Source organism: Nothobranchius furzeri, chromosome 19 (genome assembly GCF_043380555.1).
Source record: "Nothobranchius furzeri strain GRZ-AD chromosome 19, NfurGRZ-RIMD1, whole genome shotgun sequence".
In the NCBI taxonomy this organism is placed as follows: Eukaryota; Metazoa; Chordata; class Actinopteri; order Cyprinodontiformes; family Nothobranchiidae; genus Nothobranchius; species Nothobranchius furzeri.
In genome coordinates this window covers 15,760,134-15,776,054 of record NC_091759.1, presented here as the reverse complement: position 1 = coordinate 15,776,054, position 15,921 = coordinate 15,760,134, and the positions used below count along the sequence as shown (strand labels likewise).

The window sequence follows — 15,921 nt, the reverse complement described above, 5'->3', positions numbered from 1 at the left end:
GCAACATTCCCAGTGTCTGGGTCTTCTAGAACAAGGAACGTCTACCATTAGTCCTTTGTCATGCCAAAGCATCCTGGGACCATTCCTGTGTGGGATTACTCACGGATCTGGAGAATATCACGGCTGAGCATAGTTTGAGTAGCCTGTTCTCAGTAGAATCTCGCTACACACACCCAACCCATGAAACTAACCACAGTGGTGCTAACACACGGTGAAACAGCAAGCCAAACTCAAACAAAGTTTGAATAAAACAAAAAACATGTGAAAATGACTATTTGGACCAACCTATCCAGCCAAAATACAAATATCTTGTTCCTTTAAACCCAAGCAGACCTCTGCTCTGTGAAAATCCTTGGCAGTGACAAAGTGAGTTAGTCTCTACACATCAAACTTCTTTATAATGAACTGGCGACCTGTCTAGGGTGTCCCCCGCCCCCTGCCAGGTGACTGTTGGAAATAATCTCCAGGTCTTTACAACCCTTACAGGTAAGAAGATGAATATTAAGCTTCTGCACCATCTGCTTTCAGCTGGCACTGATGTCATATCAGCCATGCCGACCTACCATCCTGATCTACTGAATGAATGAACATGAGCTTAGACCTGACCTCTAATGTTCTCCCCTTAAAGCTGACTAGTTGCCTCTTCTCTCTTTGCTCTTTCACTCAGAGGCAGGTGCTCACCTGACTCTGAGTGAAAGAGCAAAGAGAGACTGCTGCAATCAAACGGACATCAAGAAAATATGATGGTTGACGGTTAAAAGGCATAGGAGCTGCAAGAAGACAAGGGGTAGGAGATGTGCAGTTGGAAGGAAGCCATGGAGAGCTGGGAGGCACTGATAGAGGAGGGGGCGGGGCATGACAATGGGAAGGGTGTGGAAACAGAAGAGAAGCAAGGTACTTACTTCCCTGTTTATCCGAATCTAAGAGATGCCAAAAATTTAGTAGCAAGAAGAGCAGAAAATAGAAAGAGAAAAAGAAAGAGAAGAGGAGAAGAGACAAGAGCTAGTTATTGTGATTAAAGATCAGGAGGAAGGGGTGATGAAAGGGTTAAAAAGAACCTGTGGAGAGAATATTGTTCAGAAAACTCAGACTTTCATCTTTGTAAAAGAAAAATATAGTTTCATCTATTTTCCCCTGAAGAGGTAGGATTGTCTGGTCAACGGTAGCCTGGCGCATCTGTGATTGTTGAAAAGAGAATAGAAGAGATGGAGGGTAAAGAATGAAAGTCTGACCAAGCTTTAAGATAACCCCGACATGACCCGACCAAACGGCTTCAGTAATGAAAGCAGGCAGCATCGGACAACACCTGGAAAACACAAAATACCATCGGACACTTCCAAAGCTTTGAAATGGATAAAAATCACCATCACCGCACCTGACTCCTTCTATTTAAGATTGGTCTGCCAAACTTTGACTGGAGCAGGGTTCGCCAAAAGGAAAACCGTTTTTATTTAGGAATCAAACAGAATTTCAGGAAAATAAAATCCTGAAAAAATTAGGAAAACAAGATTTTAGGAAGATTTCATCCAAACAAAAAATGTATTTTCTTTCTGCCCGTGCATGAGCCAAAACGTACGGAAGCTGATTGCCGTCAGTGTGAGGGAAAAAAATAAAAAACAGGAGCAAAGTCCCGTTATAACGAGATATCCGTCTAGTTTTAACAAGAAACTTTTTTGTTAAAACATATTTATCATCTCATAGCAATGAGCTAGCTCATGGTGGTAAAACTCAGACATCTCGAGGAATTTTATCATCTCAACCAGAAGAAAGTGACGTTTTTTTACATAGCAGTAACTTTGGTCAAGCCGTCCTCCATTTTGAAATCAGAAAAACCCGCCGTCATCTCCACGCAAATGTGCAGAACTTCCGCATTCTAGTTGAGGCGCCGCTTTCAAAGTACAGTAGACTTCCTGTTCTTAAACTTTTACATTTAAAAACTTTGAAACTTTTTTACATTAATAAAATAAAATGCATAAAAAATTTGTCCCAATAGTGAATTAGAAATGTTAGGAAGCTGTCAGTCTGTCGCCTTGGCAACACGGCGGAGCTAGCGAGTATAACTTTATTCACTTTATTGACCCTTCTGTTGTGGAATTTGTCAACAATATACAACAATTCGCTGTTGTAATTCGTCAAAGTTAAACATCACGAACGTGAATAACAACACAACATATAACCTCCATTTTACTGTCTTGACCTTTATTGAGAAAAAATAAATTTTTACGTCTTTATTTCCATAATGTCTATTACGTTATAATGAGAAGCGTTCCTGTTATTTCTAAATACCGCTTCTTTTGTTCTTCGTACTGACAGCAATACGCTTCCGTAATAAAGTCCGGGTACAACTACAAATATAACTCAGATCTACCATCATAGACACACTATTCTATAGTTTTAGTTTAGTCACTTACAGCCAGTTTGGACTAGATAGAAACCGTCGTTTAAGGGTGGCATAATAAACCCACCAAGGGCATTAACATTATCTGGTAATGGTACATTGTAAGTCTAATTTTCATTGTATTTCCAGTATATGCTACACCAAAACACTTCACATTAATCTGCATCTCAGTGCAACAAGAAACAATGCAGTGAGACAGCCGTGTAAAGCTTCATGAGTAGCAGAATGGCTCACGCCATTTCTGTGAACGAAGGACAAAAGTAGCATATAAAACTGAACTCGCAAAGGCCATCTTGAGTCACCTCTGCTGCAGAAAACCACAGCATGAATGAGAGGGGAGAGCAGACGCTCTCTGTAGTTTGACCTTGGAAAATAGCAAAGTTTGATTTATTCCAGCGTCGCTCTCTTCTGTGAATAAGTTGAGATTGTTTTGCAGCAATGATGTGAGCTGGAGGTCTTGGCATGACATGCGGGCGTAGCTGTAGATGGCACAGTTAATGACACAAAGGTCCTTAGAGCATTCGCTCTAATGGAGCACTTACAGAGCACTAAAGGGGATAAAGTGGCCACACAGAACACAGCAAGCTTTCACTGGCCTCTTCTGCCTACTTTCCATTTTCTTTTGTTTGGCAAACAAAAACAGAAATGGAGGATGTAATGCAGCATTGTGGGCACACCACACACCCCCAGCACACACACACACACACACACACACACACACACACACACACACACACACACACACACACACACACACACACACACACACACACACACACACACACACACACACACACACACACACACACACACACGTTGGCTGGTTCAGCCAAAAACAACATCAAGAATGTTGTGTCCCTTTTAAGTTTCCATTATGAGCTCACAGCTACAGTAGGTCTGCACATGGAGTTAGACTATCTCATGCGAGGGTTTGGAAATAGGATCTCGTGGGGGTGAAAACTGCTGCTGGAACTGGAGAGAATTCCTGAGACTCTTGAGCTGAGCTGTAGGTAAGACTACAATACCTGAAAGCAGGCTCAGCGGAGCTGGATTTGCCCAGGTACTCCTTTGCTAAAGCATTAGTGAGTCACAAGGCCCACTGCTTTGAGCTTACGGGCTCTTGAATGATCCTCAGTCTAACAGTGAAACAGTCTGACCACAAAGCTCACATGTACTGGAACACATAGATATACATGTTATAGGTTCAGTCATTAGGCTAAGGCTAACACCGTGTGTCTGGTGCCTGCTAAAGCCGTGGGTCAACCCTAACAACGTAACACCAGGCAGAAGAAAACCAGAGATGGAGAAGGAGGGGGGAAAGCAAAAGGAGCGGGAAGAATCAAAGTTTTCTTACATCTATGTAGTTTGCATTGACATAATCAGAGCTGGGGTCTGCAAGCAGAGAGTGGAGCTTGACACGATGTCGATCATCTAGGATGGAAAAACAGAGCAATTAGTTATTAAGAAAATTCTGAAATTTGGTGATTTGTTTCAAAAGCTGTATAATTAGTGTTCAGCCTGATTTTGTGTTAACCTAAAACCTGAAACCACTGTTATTTACAGGAACTGGATAGAAATAAATATTAGTGAAGCTGCACCATGAACTTGCAAAAAAATAACGTATTGGAAAAAAAAGTCTTAATAAAAAAAGAGCGACAAGTCCTGCTTAGACTCACTCACACAATCAGGGTCTTTTTTAAACATCAAATTACTAATTACAGCTTTATATCTAGGAATTATTAGGATTTTGCGACTAAGTAATGAGATATTAACTACATGAAGAAACAAGAGTCGGCAACTCAAAAAATTTATCTGAAGTGTATTTGTAGTTTGTACTCAGGAAAACAAGCCATTTGTTTAGATGAAGAGGGCGGGACTTGTAGTGTGTACTGCAGCCAGCCACTAGGAGGCGTTTAGGTTAGTTTTAGCTTAAACCTCCATGTTGCACCCCCTTCTCATCTTTATATGAATCAACTTGTTGAATGCAAACATGGAAGAAACCTGAACAGAACAAATGAAAAAGGCTGACCATGAACAAAAAACTGCAAGTAGTAAAAAACATTTATATTATTTAATTATATATCAGTATCACAGTAATAAAGTGCTTGCCACCAGTAGATCCTTCACTAAAGTGCAGAAGACATGTATTGATCTGGATACAGCAGATTATTGATGAAGGTACTAATCCTAACACTCCAACTGAATGCTTTAGGGTCAGAATAGATTGATGCCGGTTTGCTACAATAATCCACAAGGGGTTAAAAATAATGAGAGAGTCTGTCAACATATGCTGAAGGAACATGCAAAAGTCTGAAAACTCATCCTGAGAAATTGTGGCATAAAAGGTGGTTTGTCAAAGGCCACTGCAGAGCTTTAATCTTTTTTTTCCACACTAATCAAAATGGAAGCCCAAATATATTTTCAAAGAAATATTTGATCCAAAAATTGCCGCATCATAGTGGATTGTTGAATTATTAAAGAACTAAACCTTCAAAAACAACCATTGCTGGTACATCATTTAAAAGTACTTTTTAATAAATATACAAGAGAAGTGTAGCTTCTGGTATGATGCCTTTTGAATGTCTGATGTGTACTTCAGTCTCTTTCATAAGATCACATCTGATTAAAGCTGCAATAGCAAACATACAGAACAAGCTAGGTTTCGAACTGGTAAACCACATTGCCAGAGGAAACGGGAGAGTGCTAAACACCAGTTGCTCTTTTCTAGGTGTAATCGTCTTTTGTTGTCCATGACTTAAAACAATGTTTTTCTTTTTGGGACTCTGGTAGTTTGTACTAAATTTGAAGCAGTAGCATCCAGCTGTTTCTTCTTCTCTGGTATTATTGAGCTGCAAACATCTGCACCATTTTTAAAGCCATTTTAAAAGTGGACGTTTTTGTCCTCTAATGGCGCAAGTGTATAGTAAATTTTAAATCTGTTGCTATGTAAAAACTATAAATGTAAAAATTTCAAAATTTTAGATATTTCATAACATAATCAAGACTGATTTGTACTAAACACCCCCAGGCAAAAAATGTATTTTTTAGAAAATAACTCGGTTTTTGTGTTGTTTTCATAAATTACAGCATTGACTTTGAGTATTCAAACTGGCATTTCAAGGGTTAAAAGCCTCAAAATGATTGAATTTGTTTATGGTTGAGCAGGGCTGAAGTTGTTCAACAGATCTATGAAAAAAAGCAAAACAAATATGAATGTACACATGTTTTATGGCCACTTTTACAAGCGGACGTTTTTGTCCTCTAATGACTCTTTAGGATGAAATGTAAAGTGAAGCTTGAGGGTTAAAAATAAACACTTCCAAATGCCTTAATGGCAACCCACCATGATCACTCTGATCTCTGCTTCCCCCTCACCTGTTGCACCAAACAGGCTTGTGATGCATTATTTGCTGATTGAGTTGATCATAAAATAGCAGTCATGATGCTACTTGTATCATGAACCATATTCAATGGAAAAATTGGATCAATTTAAATTGGTTTCAAGCAGGTAATTTCTAATAATGCCTGAGGAAGGTAAACTGTTGTTTACAAAGAATCCTTTGGTAGATTGTTTTCTTTGCTTTCTCATATTATGACATCATTATGATTTATTTTTACCGACTCTAAGTATATGTAAACCTTTAGGACCGAATACAAAGGTTTGCTGCATCTTGTGATAACTCTGACTGGTCAAACTCCAGTGTCATGTCCGACTCTTCCACTGGTGACAAGTGACGGTACGCTTGTATTTTGTTTTTGCTTTAAAGACCCGAAGTTGAGGAAGACGCTGCAGCCAGGTGCTATCGTGGTGAAATTGTGTTCACAGAAAATACCGAGATGAAGGAAAACGATGTGAACGTGTTTCTGCTCTGAGTGAAGATTAGCTGCTGTCACTATAGGTGCTAAGTGGATGTTTTATTCCTGGACTACTTTTGTGTTCCTTCAGGATGTGGTTGCCTAGCAATACCTTTACCTTTCACCCATGCCAGCTAATTAAGAAGGCTGCAGTGGGCACAGTGCCACTGCTGGTAGTTGTAATGAGCAAAGGGCTACAACATAATATAAAAGTCTCTTTCTCCTTTCTGTGATGCTTTCTTAAAGAAGAAAACTATTAAATGGAGGGTTAACTAGAACAGAACTCTGACCCCGGCTGCACACTGGAAGCTTCGGCCGTGGGGACGGGTTACTCGCGACAATCACTGCACTCCAGTTCACATCGGGGGGTGGGGGGTGGGTGGCGGGGGGGTCTCAGCAGCGAAGTGGCTTCTCTGCCGTGCTCCTCATTCAACTTGTGACATCACAAAATCCCTTGAGACTTCAAAGGTTACGGTTTGTTTATGCAATCAGCCATTGACACCCCCCCCCCCCCCCCCAAAAAAAAAGGGACATCACGTTATCGCTGTTTGATATATGTTTCTCTCCACTGCCAGGATTAGAGCCAATGAAAACACACCGCTGTGCTTCTGGAACGACACAAGGAGTAAATAAGTCGATGGGTCACATGTAAGCTTCATTTACATGAAATTGCATTGCTGCTGTGCTTTTATTTAGAAAGTTACCAGGAAATAACACACGGAAACCGTGTATAGCCCTATGTTAACTGCAGAAATTGACGTGCCCCAGAAGCGGCTCGCAGAAAAAATGGAACCCGGTCCGAGCTTTAGCTTGTTGGATGAGAACTGCAGCGTCGCGGCTGGTTTGTGACACTCCACAGGCTGTGATGGATTCTATTTGAAGCGGTGACATTCCGCTGCCATTCCGTGCCGCTGATGCTTCCAGTGTGTAGTAGGGGTCAGCGAACAGAACAGCACACCAGAAAAAGGTAAGTCAAATATAACACCTTTTGATTTTGTAAGTAAACAATATCTAAAGTTTTTTGTGCATCAACCAATCAGGATCTGCCCCTTCTCCCCCTGACGCGGTATCCTGTTTCCCCTTGTTATCCCACCCACCTGATTCCTGATCACCCTCATGTATTTAAACCTTCTGTCCATGCTCCGTCTCTTCTTCCTGCTGCATCAGCCGACCCATAATCATTCATCATGAACAGTCAGCTTCCTGCTCACCTGCATTCTGGTTCAGCTGTAACGTGACCACAGAGGATTGCTCTTCACAGATCAGTGTTCCTGTGAATGTAGTTGCTAGTATTGCACAAATGTTTATGGTAAAAACTGATAGTTTCTGAAGACTACCCTGAGCTGAGCAACGCTTCAGTAACTGGTACCAGTTATCTAAAATCTGTGTGTGTTCTGTAACGATGACAGAAACACTGGCATGACTGGAGAAGACCAACATCAGGCTCTGATTTATGTAGCGTGATCCTGGTTGGTGAACAGAAACAACATGAACTGTTGAACCGTAAATCTGAAGAAATGGGGGCAAAATTTCAGCTTCAAAAAAACTTTTATGTTGCCTCTCTAAAATTCTTGTTAAACGATCAATTTTATTAACTCAAACCTTGATTAAAAATGTGCTTTATCGTGTTTACTTCATCTTCTAAACGACCAAGAGAGAAAAGCTGTCGGGAAACTTTGGGTAATTTGGGACAAACGTCTCCATTAAATGAGTAAAATGTTACGGGGAACCGACACGGTCTGGTATGGAGGCAGGAGAAACCAGCTCTGACACTTCCTCCTTGTAAGCTGCTGTTCAAGCACGCATGAATACTCACGGCTGAGCAAGCTGTCATGTCTCCCTTTGGTTTTGTCTTTCTTTTTTGTGACATCCCAGCCATCGAAAAAACTCTGCAAAATCAGAAAGTACAAGTTCAGTTACATCCCAAGGAAAGCTGCTTCCAGCTCCACTTTCAGACATCAGCACCAGCGTCATCCTGAATACTCGTTCTCCATAACGACCTTAAGACCTCTTCTGCCAGAGTTGCATCCTATTATATCTTTAGAGAGAAAGGAAACAACATGACGGCGACTCTCTTGCACTTTGAAAGTCACAATCAGGAAGCTTTTGCTAATGTGCTCCAAACTGTTACCCAGAGGTCTGATAAGCTCCAGCGTTACAGAACCCTGCCAAGTCATCAACTAGCATCTGCCACAACACGGAGCTGAGAGGCGAGGCTGTGAGATGACTCGCTGCACTCGTTCTCATTCTACATGCAGCGCCGACCGAAGAAGCCGTTGCTGAGGAATACCGCGGTGGTAAACTGTCGAGTCTGTGACAGCTGTTTACAGTATGACACATTTACACCAAATCTGCTGCTGCAGGATGAGTCTGTGGGTTTAAATCGATACGAGGAGAGTGACAAGAGAAAAAGCTGTTACAGCTTGGCTCATTGATGGGCTGGGTTTGACTGCTGTACCAGTAGTACCAGGGTCGGATAGATGAAGACTTTGCAGTGATTACCTGAAGGAAATTCCTTTCCTATAGGGACCTTTACATGGAGAAATGGCTTTAATAGGTGACTGATGAGCTAACGACTAGTCCAAGTGCTGCAAGTATAACAGTGTGATATTTTATCAGCTTTTACCCGACCTTGCCACTGGAGACATAAGCAGCGTGGTGTAATAGCTGCAATTTCCTCAACAGCTCACTACTTTTCTGTGGCAGACTGGCAGCGTTGCACATTTGATCCCACAAGATTTTCAAAAAAACCTTAGAGTTGCAAGACCACGCGTGGTTTTGGAAGTCTGCGTGTCAGCATGCAGTGAAAGATGGCAGTACGAGTCTAAAAAGGTCTGCAGTTAATTTCTCTGTTCTGTTTACTGCTACTATGAAGGTTTCATTGGTGATGATGTCCTTTTTATTTACTAGTCAAGCAAGTGGAAATCTGATCTTTTATTTTGAAAGTTTCTAGACGTTTTACACTGCTTTTGTGTTTGACTTCCTGTCTGACCTGATCTGATCTGCTGACGCATTTTGGAAGCAAAGTGAGTAAAGATTTAGCAGAAGGATACAACACTACACTTCTGTAGCGCGTCCACAACGTGATGCTTCGTAGCCCGTGGAAACACACCCATGTACTACAACCGTGTTTAATTACTGCGTAATACACTTAGCAGACGTTACGAGAAGCCTGGTCACATGACCACCAGTTCTGCAGCATTATTATTCCTGCCACCTGCCCAAAACATCTGTAGAGCTCCATATAAATAACTGCATGATGTGAAACTGACAACAAACATTTAAAAAATAACGTCACTACGAATTAGTCTTTGCTCCTGCCAAACCAGCTCTTAGTCTACAAAAGACGCTGTTTACAAAAAGAAAGCCAATTATTTCTATTTGTTTTTTAATTGCTTCCAGGCTCGATGTCTTCTTGAGCTAAGTGTTTGGATGTGTTGCTCCAGTCCACACGTCCTTCAGGAATAACCGGAGCCACCACTACACCTGGTAATCCCACGGATGTTGCTAAAGGCTGCTTTCATGCTGGCATTCTGACCTGCAGCATTCTACTCCTGCAGCTGTGCATGTGTGTCGTGTAAAATAATCAGAGCCTCGTCTGAGTGAAATGCAAGAAAAGCCTGTCATCATGCCTGGAGCTCGTTTAAGGGCATGGCGTGAGAGTGACAGCAGCAACAATAGCAGCACAAACACACGGTGAAACATTTAAAAGATGGTCGTCAAAGACCACGGTGCAGCTCGATATCTTCAGTGTCCATCAGCACCAGGGCTGAAAAATACATGAGAAACGGTTGCGATATTGTAAGATCAATAATAATCATTTCAATATTGTGAATGAATCTAATCAATTACAGACTAAAACTGAACAGGGTGCATGTAAGATAATTAGGTGAACAACCCCTTCCTAAAACACCCACAACCTGTGCATGGAGAGTTTTCAGTGATCTCATCACATGGTTACCTGATGTGCAGCTTTAACCAGAATTAAGCAACATGAGGGAGTTGGTTTCTGGAACTAAACTCTGTCGCTGCTGGATCAGGAAGTACAAGTTTCTCTGAGGACTGGGAGGCAGAAAATGTCTTACTCATCAGTGTTGTTCGTGATATTCAAACATCTCGCCTGTGATTGGCTAGTCTAGTCTCTAATTGGAGGAAAGCCTTGAGGAGTTCTGCTGTGTGGTGGGGTTGCTAATGCTAACTGTTAGCTTCTATCAGCTGAGATTAGGGATGGGTACCTTTGACATTTGAATCGATCCGGTACTAATTCCCGGTACCTACGAATCGATACCGGTACTTAACGGTACCAATTTTCGATACTTTTGAGTGTTTAATATTTTAATTATCTTGTATAATTAAATATATATTTTTCCCAATATATAATCATATTTGATAAATATCACGATAAATAACATACAACTGTTTGTATTTTAACATCGTCCTTGTAGTTTTATAAGCTGATAATTAAACTGAAGCAAACATCTTTACTGTGAACTAAATTTACTGTGTATCTTCATTCCTTTTGCCGTCTTTTTCATTTGATTTTTCCTACTGGGAAGTTAGAATTTCCGAGGAGAAAGCGAACGCACCATTAGCTGATAACAACGGTGGCAACGGAAGCTAACATATCAAGCTAACATTATCTTTAACAGCTTATTTAACTGCTGGAGCAGATTAAAACGATGATACCTCACACTTAGATCGTTGTTGCTGGTTTCTTCTTCACCCAATCACCCGTCGCATTTAGTAAAGTGAAGCCAAACTTTAGAGCGCGTTCATGTTTTTCTAGTCGGAAATTCGGAGTCCCGAGGAGAAAGCGAACGCATTAGCGAAACGGAAGCTAACATATCAAGCTAACATTATCTTAAACATTTCATTTACCTACCGGAGCAGATTAAGATGAGGATGTCTCACTTAGATCGTTGTCTGTCGCTGGTTTCATCTTGACCCAGTTACTCATCACATTTAGTGAAGTGGACCCAAGCGTTAGCGTGCGTTCTTTCTACCATGCTGCTCTGTTTACAACTCGCTCGCAGCGACCGACGACATAACGCTCTTGCGCATACGCAGCTGTCTTGGCAAGTTCTCCTTATGAAGGACGGGTACCGAAACAAGGCACCGTTTGAAATGACGTGAATCGGTGCTCGGTCGGTACTATGGAATTCGGTCAGTACCTTAAAAAGTACCGAATTCGGTACCCATCCCTAGCTGAGATATGCTCTGTTTTCTCCTTGATGCTAAACCAACAACTGCCTTCCCTGTCACGAGTCAGGATGGGTGAGTCCATGAATGTTAATTTTCAGTGTGACATAGATTTGAGTGACTTTTCTGAACCAAGTGTTTCTAGGTCTATTTTCTGTCATTGGCTAATACAGGAAATAGGGATAGAAGACTATCTTCACATTTAGCCTGCATGCAAAACTCAGGGTGACCGAGTTTCTCAAATACCAATTAAAAAACAACTTCTCAGTGAACTTGGTCTTTAAACTCCTTGAAAAGACTCTTCGGTTGCTTCTCGATATTTACGCGTGCTGGAGTGATCAGAGTTTTGGCTTCAGAAACAATAACAGTTAGTCAGGGAGTACGGCAAGCAAAAATAATAAATCCTGTCAGGTTAATGAAAATTGTAGAGAGGCACAGCTTTAATTACCATTACTTTTGATTTATTGAGCAAAAACATCCATTTTTCTAAAACTAACTGTTTGGGGTCAAAATGATGAGAATTGTAAAACTTCTCTCGTTGATGGTGACACATATTTTATAATTCAGCAGCTCTACCTCTAACAATACACGTACTGAGGGCATGACTCCTGCACACACCCCCACAATGCCTTCCAATGAATCTGATCAATGGCAGCGCTAGCCCGCCCCTGTGGGAAATAAGGGTTATGAAGTCTGACAGCAGAGTGCACGCTGATCCCCTTCATCTTGTTTATTTCTCCAGGCAACGGAAAGCCAGAGTGCGGAGTGAAAAAGCGACCCATATATTGATTTTGGTAGGGAGAAATTTGTTGGGCCCTCAGGGGACGGCTTAATGAATCGAAAAAGTGCATCAGACTTCCAGCAGGTAGAGGTGTGAAAAAGACTTATCACAGCTGTTTGATCCGAACGTCTTCTGACTTTGGAGGGTGCAGTTAGTGCACGTGACATGAAATAATCTAATCCATCAGAAATGACTCATGTAAATGAAACTAAACTTCATTTTACAGAATGATGATAAAGGGTAAAAATCCCCCAAAAAGTGGACAGCAGTGGTCCACGTTACTACAGACATGTGGATCACCGAGACGTCGCTTCCAGTTCGTTTCTCTTTTGCCTTAAAAGTAGAGGAAGAGAATCCTTGAAGCGAGACTTTGTGGGTCTGAGGCTTTCTCGCAGCATCCCGAGCGTTTCTGTGCAAATTCTTCATCAACAAACCCGCGAGCTTCTACTTTCAAGGGCCTAGCCTTGTGTGCTTTGTGAGCAGATGATGAAACAAATTACACATAACAGCTTTAAAATTTAGATCAATACAAATTCATATTCCATTTATTTATGAAAAGGCCCCACTCCACCACTTTCTCATGCAGAGGTTTGTGAGGCTCAGTGTTTATCGGGAGCGTTTAGGACTCACCAAGGATGAGGTATTATGGGTGAGTGCCACATTACGGCCCTCATTCATCCAGTCATCGCTCAGTTTTCTATAGCCAGCTGTACCTATTCAGGGCTGCAGAGGGCGCTGGTGCCTGTTCGTGGGTGACATGTGGGGTACACCTTGAACAGGTTACCAGGAAATCACAGAACTAAATGTTTTCTGGTAAGTGGCTGGTGGCCGTGCCTTTTGTTTGTTTGTCTAGCCGGGAAAAGTCCAACTACAGCAGACACCATCACTCTGGAAGCTCTGCTCACAAGAACTAGTGAACTGTAGATCAGTGGTAACACACGCCTGCATGCTCCAGAGCACTAAACTACAAAAACATCTGCTTTTATTGTGTTTTTTCATCTCTTCATGAATGCATTTGATGAGCAGCACTCGAGCTGCTTTGTTCATTTCCACGCAGGTAGAGAATGCAATTTCATTTTTCCCACACCGATTCTGCATTTACAGTAACAAACGGTTTAAAACACCAAGTTATTCATTTACAAGTGGGTTTTAGTGATTGTGTAGGTAGAAACTTGACCAGCAGGGCAAGCCAGTAGGACAGAGCAGCAGAGAAACGTGTTACTTCAGTAAATCTCTAGTTGTTCATCTGGGGTTCCAGTCCCAGCAGCTGTATGCATCTACCCACGTCAGCATTGGACAGTTTTCAGCTTCCTATCTTGTGCTGGTACCTCGTACTCCTGCTTGAAGCCGTACCCCTCGGACGTCTTCATCTGGTTGATGTGCTGGAGGAGATCAGCCACCCTTACGGCGGGGTGGAGCTGGCCCGTGTGATAAGGCGAGCTCTTCCTGCGACAGTGACGCTGGGGCGAGCCTCCCAGTAAGCTGCTGGACTCATTGACGGAGCTGCGCTGCTCGTCTGGGAACACAAACACAAGCAAACCGCTGATGCAATGGCTTTTTTTAGTCATGCAAATATGTTCTGAGGGCAGCTCGTGTTTTTGCAGGAATGTGAGTGCTGACTGGCGCTGCGGAATATTCAGACAGACAAGAGACTCGTCTGCTGAGAGCACCTTGAGTTCTGGCAGAACAGACTGCATGCACGCTTGGAAGTAAACACGGCTGAAGGTCGGGAAGGAGGGGACCGCTCTCTCTCCAGACATTTTCTCAACAGTACCCATATGTTCCTAACCGTCTTACTTCGAGCGTTGCAGCCGTGGGTGTCCATAAAAGAGTGGGCCATCCTCTCATCCTGCTGGAGAGTGCTCTGCTCCGTCATGCTGCAGTCCAACGAGCTCAGCTTCCGACTCTTCTCCTGCCTGTAGGACATAGCTGCCTTGTTCATGGCCACCTTCTTCTTGCTGTAGAGATGCAGGCAGAGGCAGGAGGACAGAGAGCAGTAACAGACAGAGGCCAGCAGAGAAGGGACAGAGTGAGCGCAAGACAGGCAAAAGAGATAAGGGAGAAAGAAAGGTGGAGGGTGGGTGAGGAGATGAGAAATTGTAGTGAGGGGGGAGATAAATAAGGGGGAGGAAAGATTGAAACTGTACAACGAGAGAAAGTGAGATCTGGTGATAGTGGGAGACTGTTGGTGGGATTGGAATACGGAGAGGGAAGAGAGGGGGGAGGGGGGGGCTGTAGTGTACGATGGGGCAGGATGGAGGGGGAGTAGCAATGCTTACTCCACTCCTGGGGCTACAAAAGAGCAAGCAGGGACGGGGATGGTGAGCAGGGGGAGAGAGAAGTAACTTACGGGTAGTAAGGGTAAGAATAGAAGTCTCTTCTGATTAGCATGAAGGAGGAGGAGAGGAGAGAGGCAGAGTGAGAAGAGAAGAAGAAAAGTGACTATGATTGGGCATCCGAACGATAAATGAAGAATGTGTTGGAATGTTCTCAGCCTGGAATTATGGTTCAAGCTATTACACATGATGATAAAGACCCCCGTCACATCAGCCGTCACATCCAGGCCCTGAAACCATTCCAGGGAATCGGTTTTCAACCAGAATTTACATTCATCACATCGATGGGTGGGATCCACACGGAGACTTGGGTAGGAAATACTTTAGTTAGAGAAAATAATCGGACATAAAATCGATCTGCTTCAACAGCAATATTCATCACTGACATGTGTGGACCAGTCTCACAGGTAAAGCTTTGGGTTAGCAGATGTGGTCGTTTATCACCAGACAGAAACTCTGAATGTTTTAATTAAAAATAATAAACAGAAAGTAAGAAACAAATAAATAAATTTAGATTAACTGAATTGAAATAAATTGAACTAAAGAAAAAAATTGTTTTGTTCTCATTGTTTTTTTAAAAAGTTGCATGCAACACGTGCCTATTAGCCAACAGTAAACTATTCTTGGTTCTGTAAGGACTGGAGGCAGTTTCATGTTTTTTTCTGTTAATTGAAGCTCATCTGACTGATTTTCTAGCATCTATTTTAGCACTGACTGCAACTTTCCTCGTCAGAAATCTGAGGAGTGACGGCGAAGTCTCAACATTACCGAGTGTAAATTTGACAGAGAAATTATAACTTCATTTTCACTCATTTACCACCTGCTGGCTGCTCATTACCTCCCATTAGTGTACCTGTCGACGAGTCTAATTCTACAAGAGAATAACGCTCATGAAAGTGTGCGGCTTTTCAAAGAACGCCCCGGCCTTTTAGAACCCGCTGAACTCTCACAAGTCTTTAGAAATGTTGGTTTCAAACCTTTTGCATGCATTTTTTAAATGAAAAAATAAATGTAAGGTTTATTTATTTATTGCTCTCAGGAGTGCAGTGCCCCCTATTAGTGGGTTGTGGAGCAGCAAGGTGCAGCTGCTGTGCTGCTTGCTGATGATGGCTAGAAGTGAAATGGCATTAACCAGCTTTTTAAAACAGTAAACACCATAAGAGGGTCAGAGAATGCCCATGGCACCATACAGGCTAGGACCGCCCCTGGCAATAAGACAAAGATGGGCATAGTTTTGGACAACCAGATAATTTGTAGATTTCACTGTAGCATTAATGTGTTCTCAAATGTATAAGGGAGGAAGTGTCTAGGCAAGGCTTCCTGCAGCTGCCACTGGGTGTAAACATAACTTC

General features: G+C 42.3%; 1 protein-coding gene across 4 annotated transcripts in view; it reads right to left on the bottom strand.

Moving 5' to 3' along the window:
• ptprua (protein tyrosine phosphatase receptor type Ua) overlaps positions 1-15,921 on the bottom strand; it is a 323,447-nt gene that overhangs the window by 47,696 nt on the left and 259,830 nt on the right. Inside the window, exons 15-20 of one of the 4 annotated variants that reach the window (XM_015973274.3) lie at positions 14,584-14,613; positions 14,031-14,191; positions 13,562-13,749; positions 8,070-8,142; positions 3,753-3,829; positions 903-920 (exon numbers count right to left, since the gene is read on the bottom strand). In XM_015973274.3, coding sequence (XP_015828760.1) covers positions 903-920; positions 3,753-3,829; positions 8,070-8,142; positions 13,562-13,749; positions 14,031-14,191; positions 14,584-14,613 — 547 coding nt within the window. The remainder of the gene's footprint in view (positions 1-902; positions 921-3,752; positions 3,830-8,069; positions 8,143-13,561; positions 13,750-14,030; positions 14,192-14,583; positions 14,614-15,921) is intronic. The other 3 variants (XM_015973276.3, XM_015973277.3, XM_015973279.3) reach the window with 3 other exon arrangements.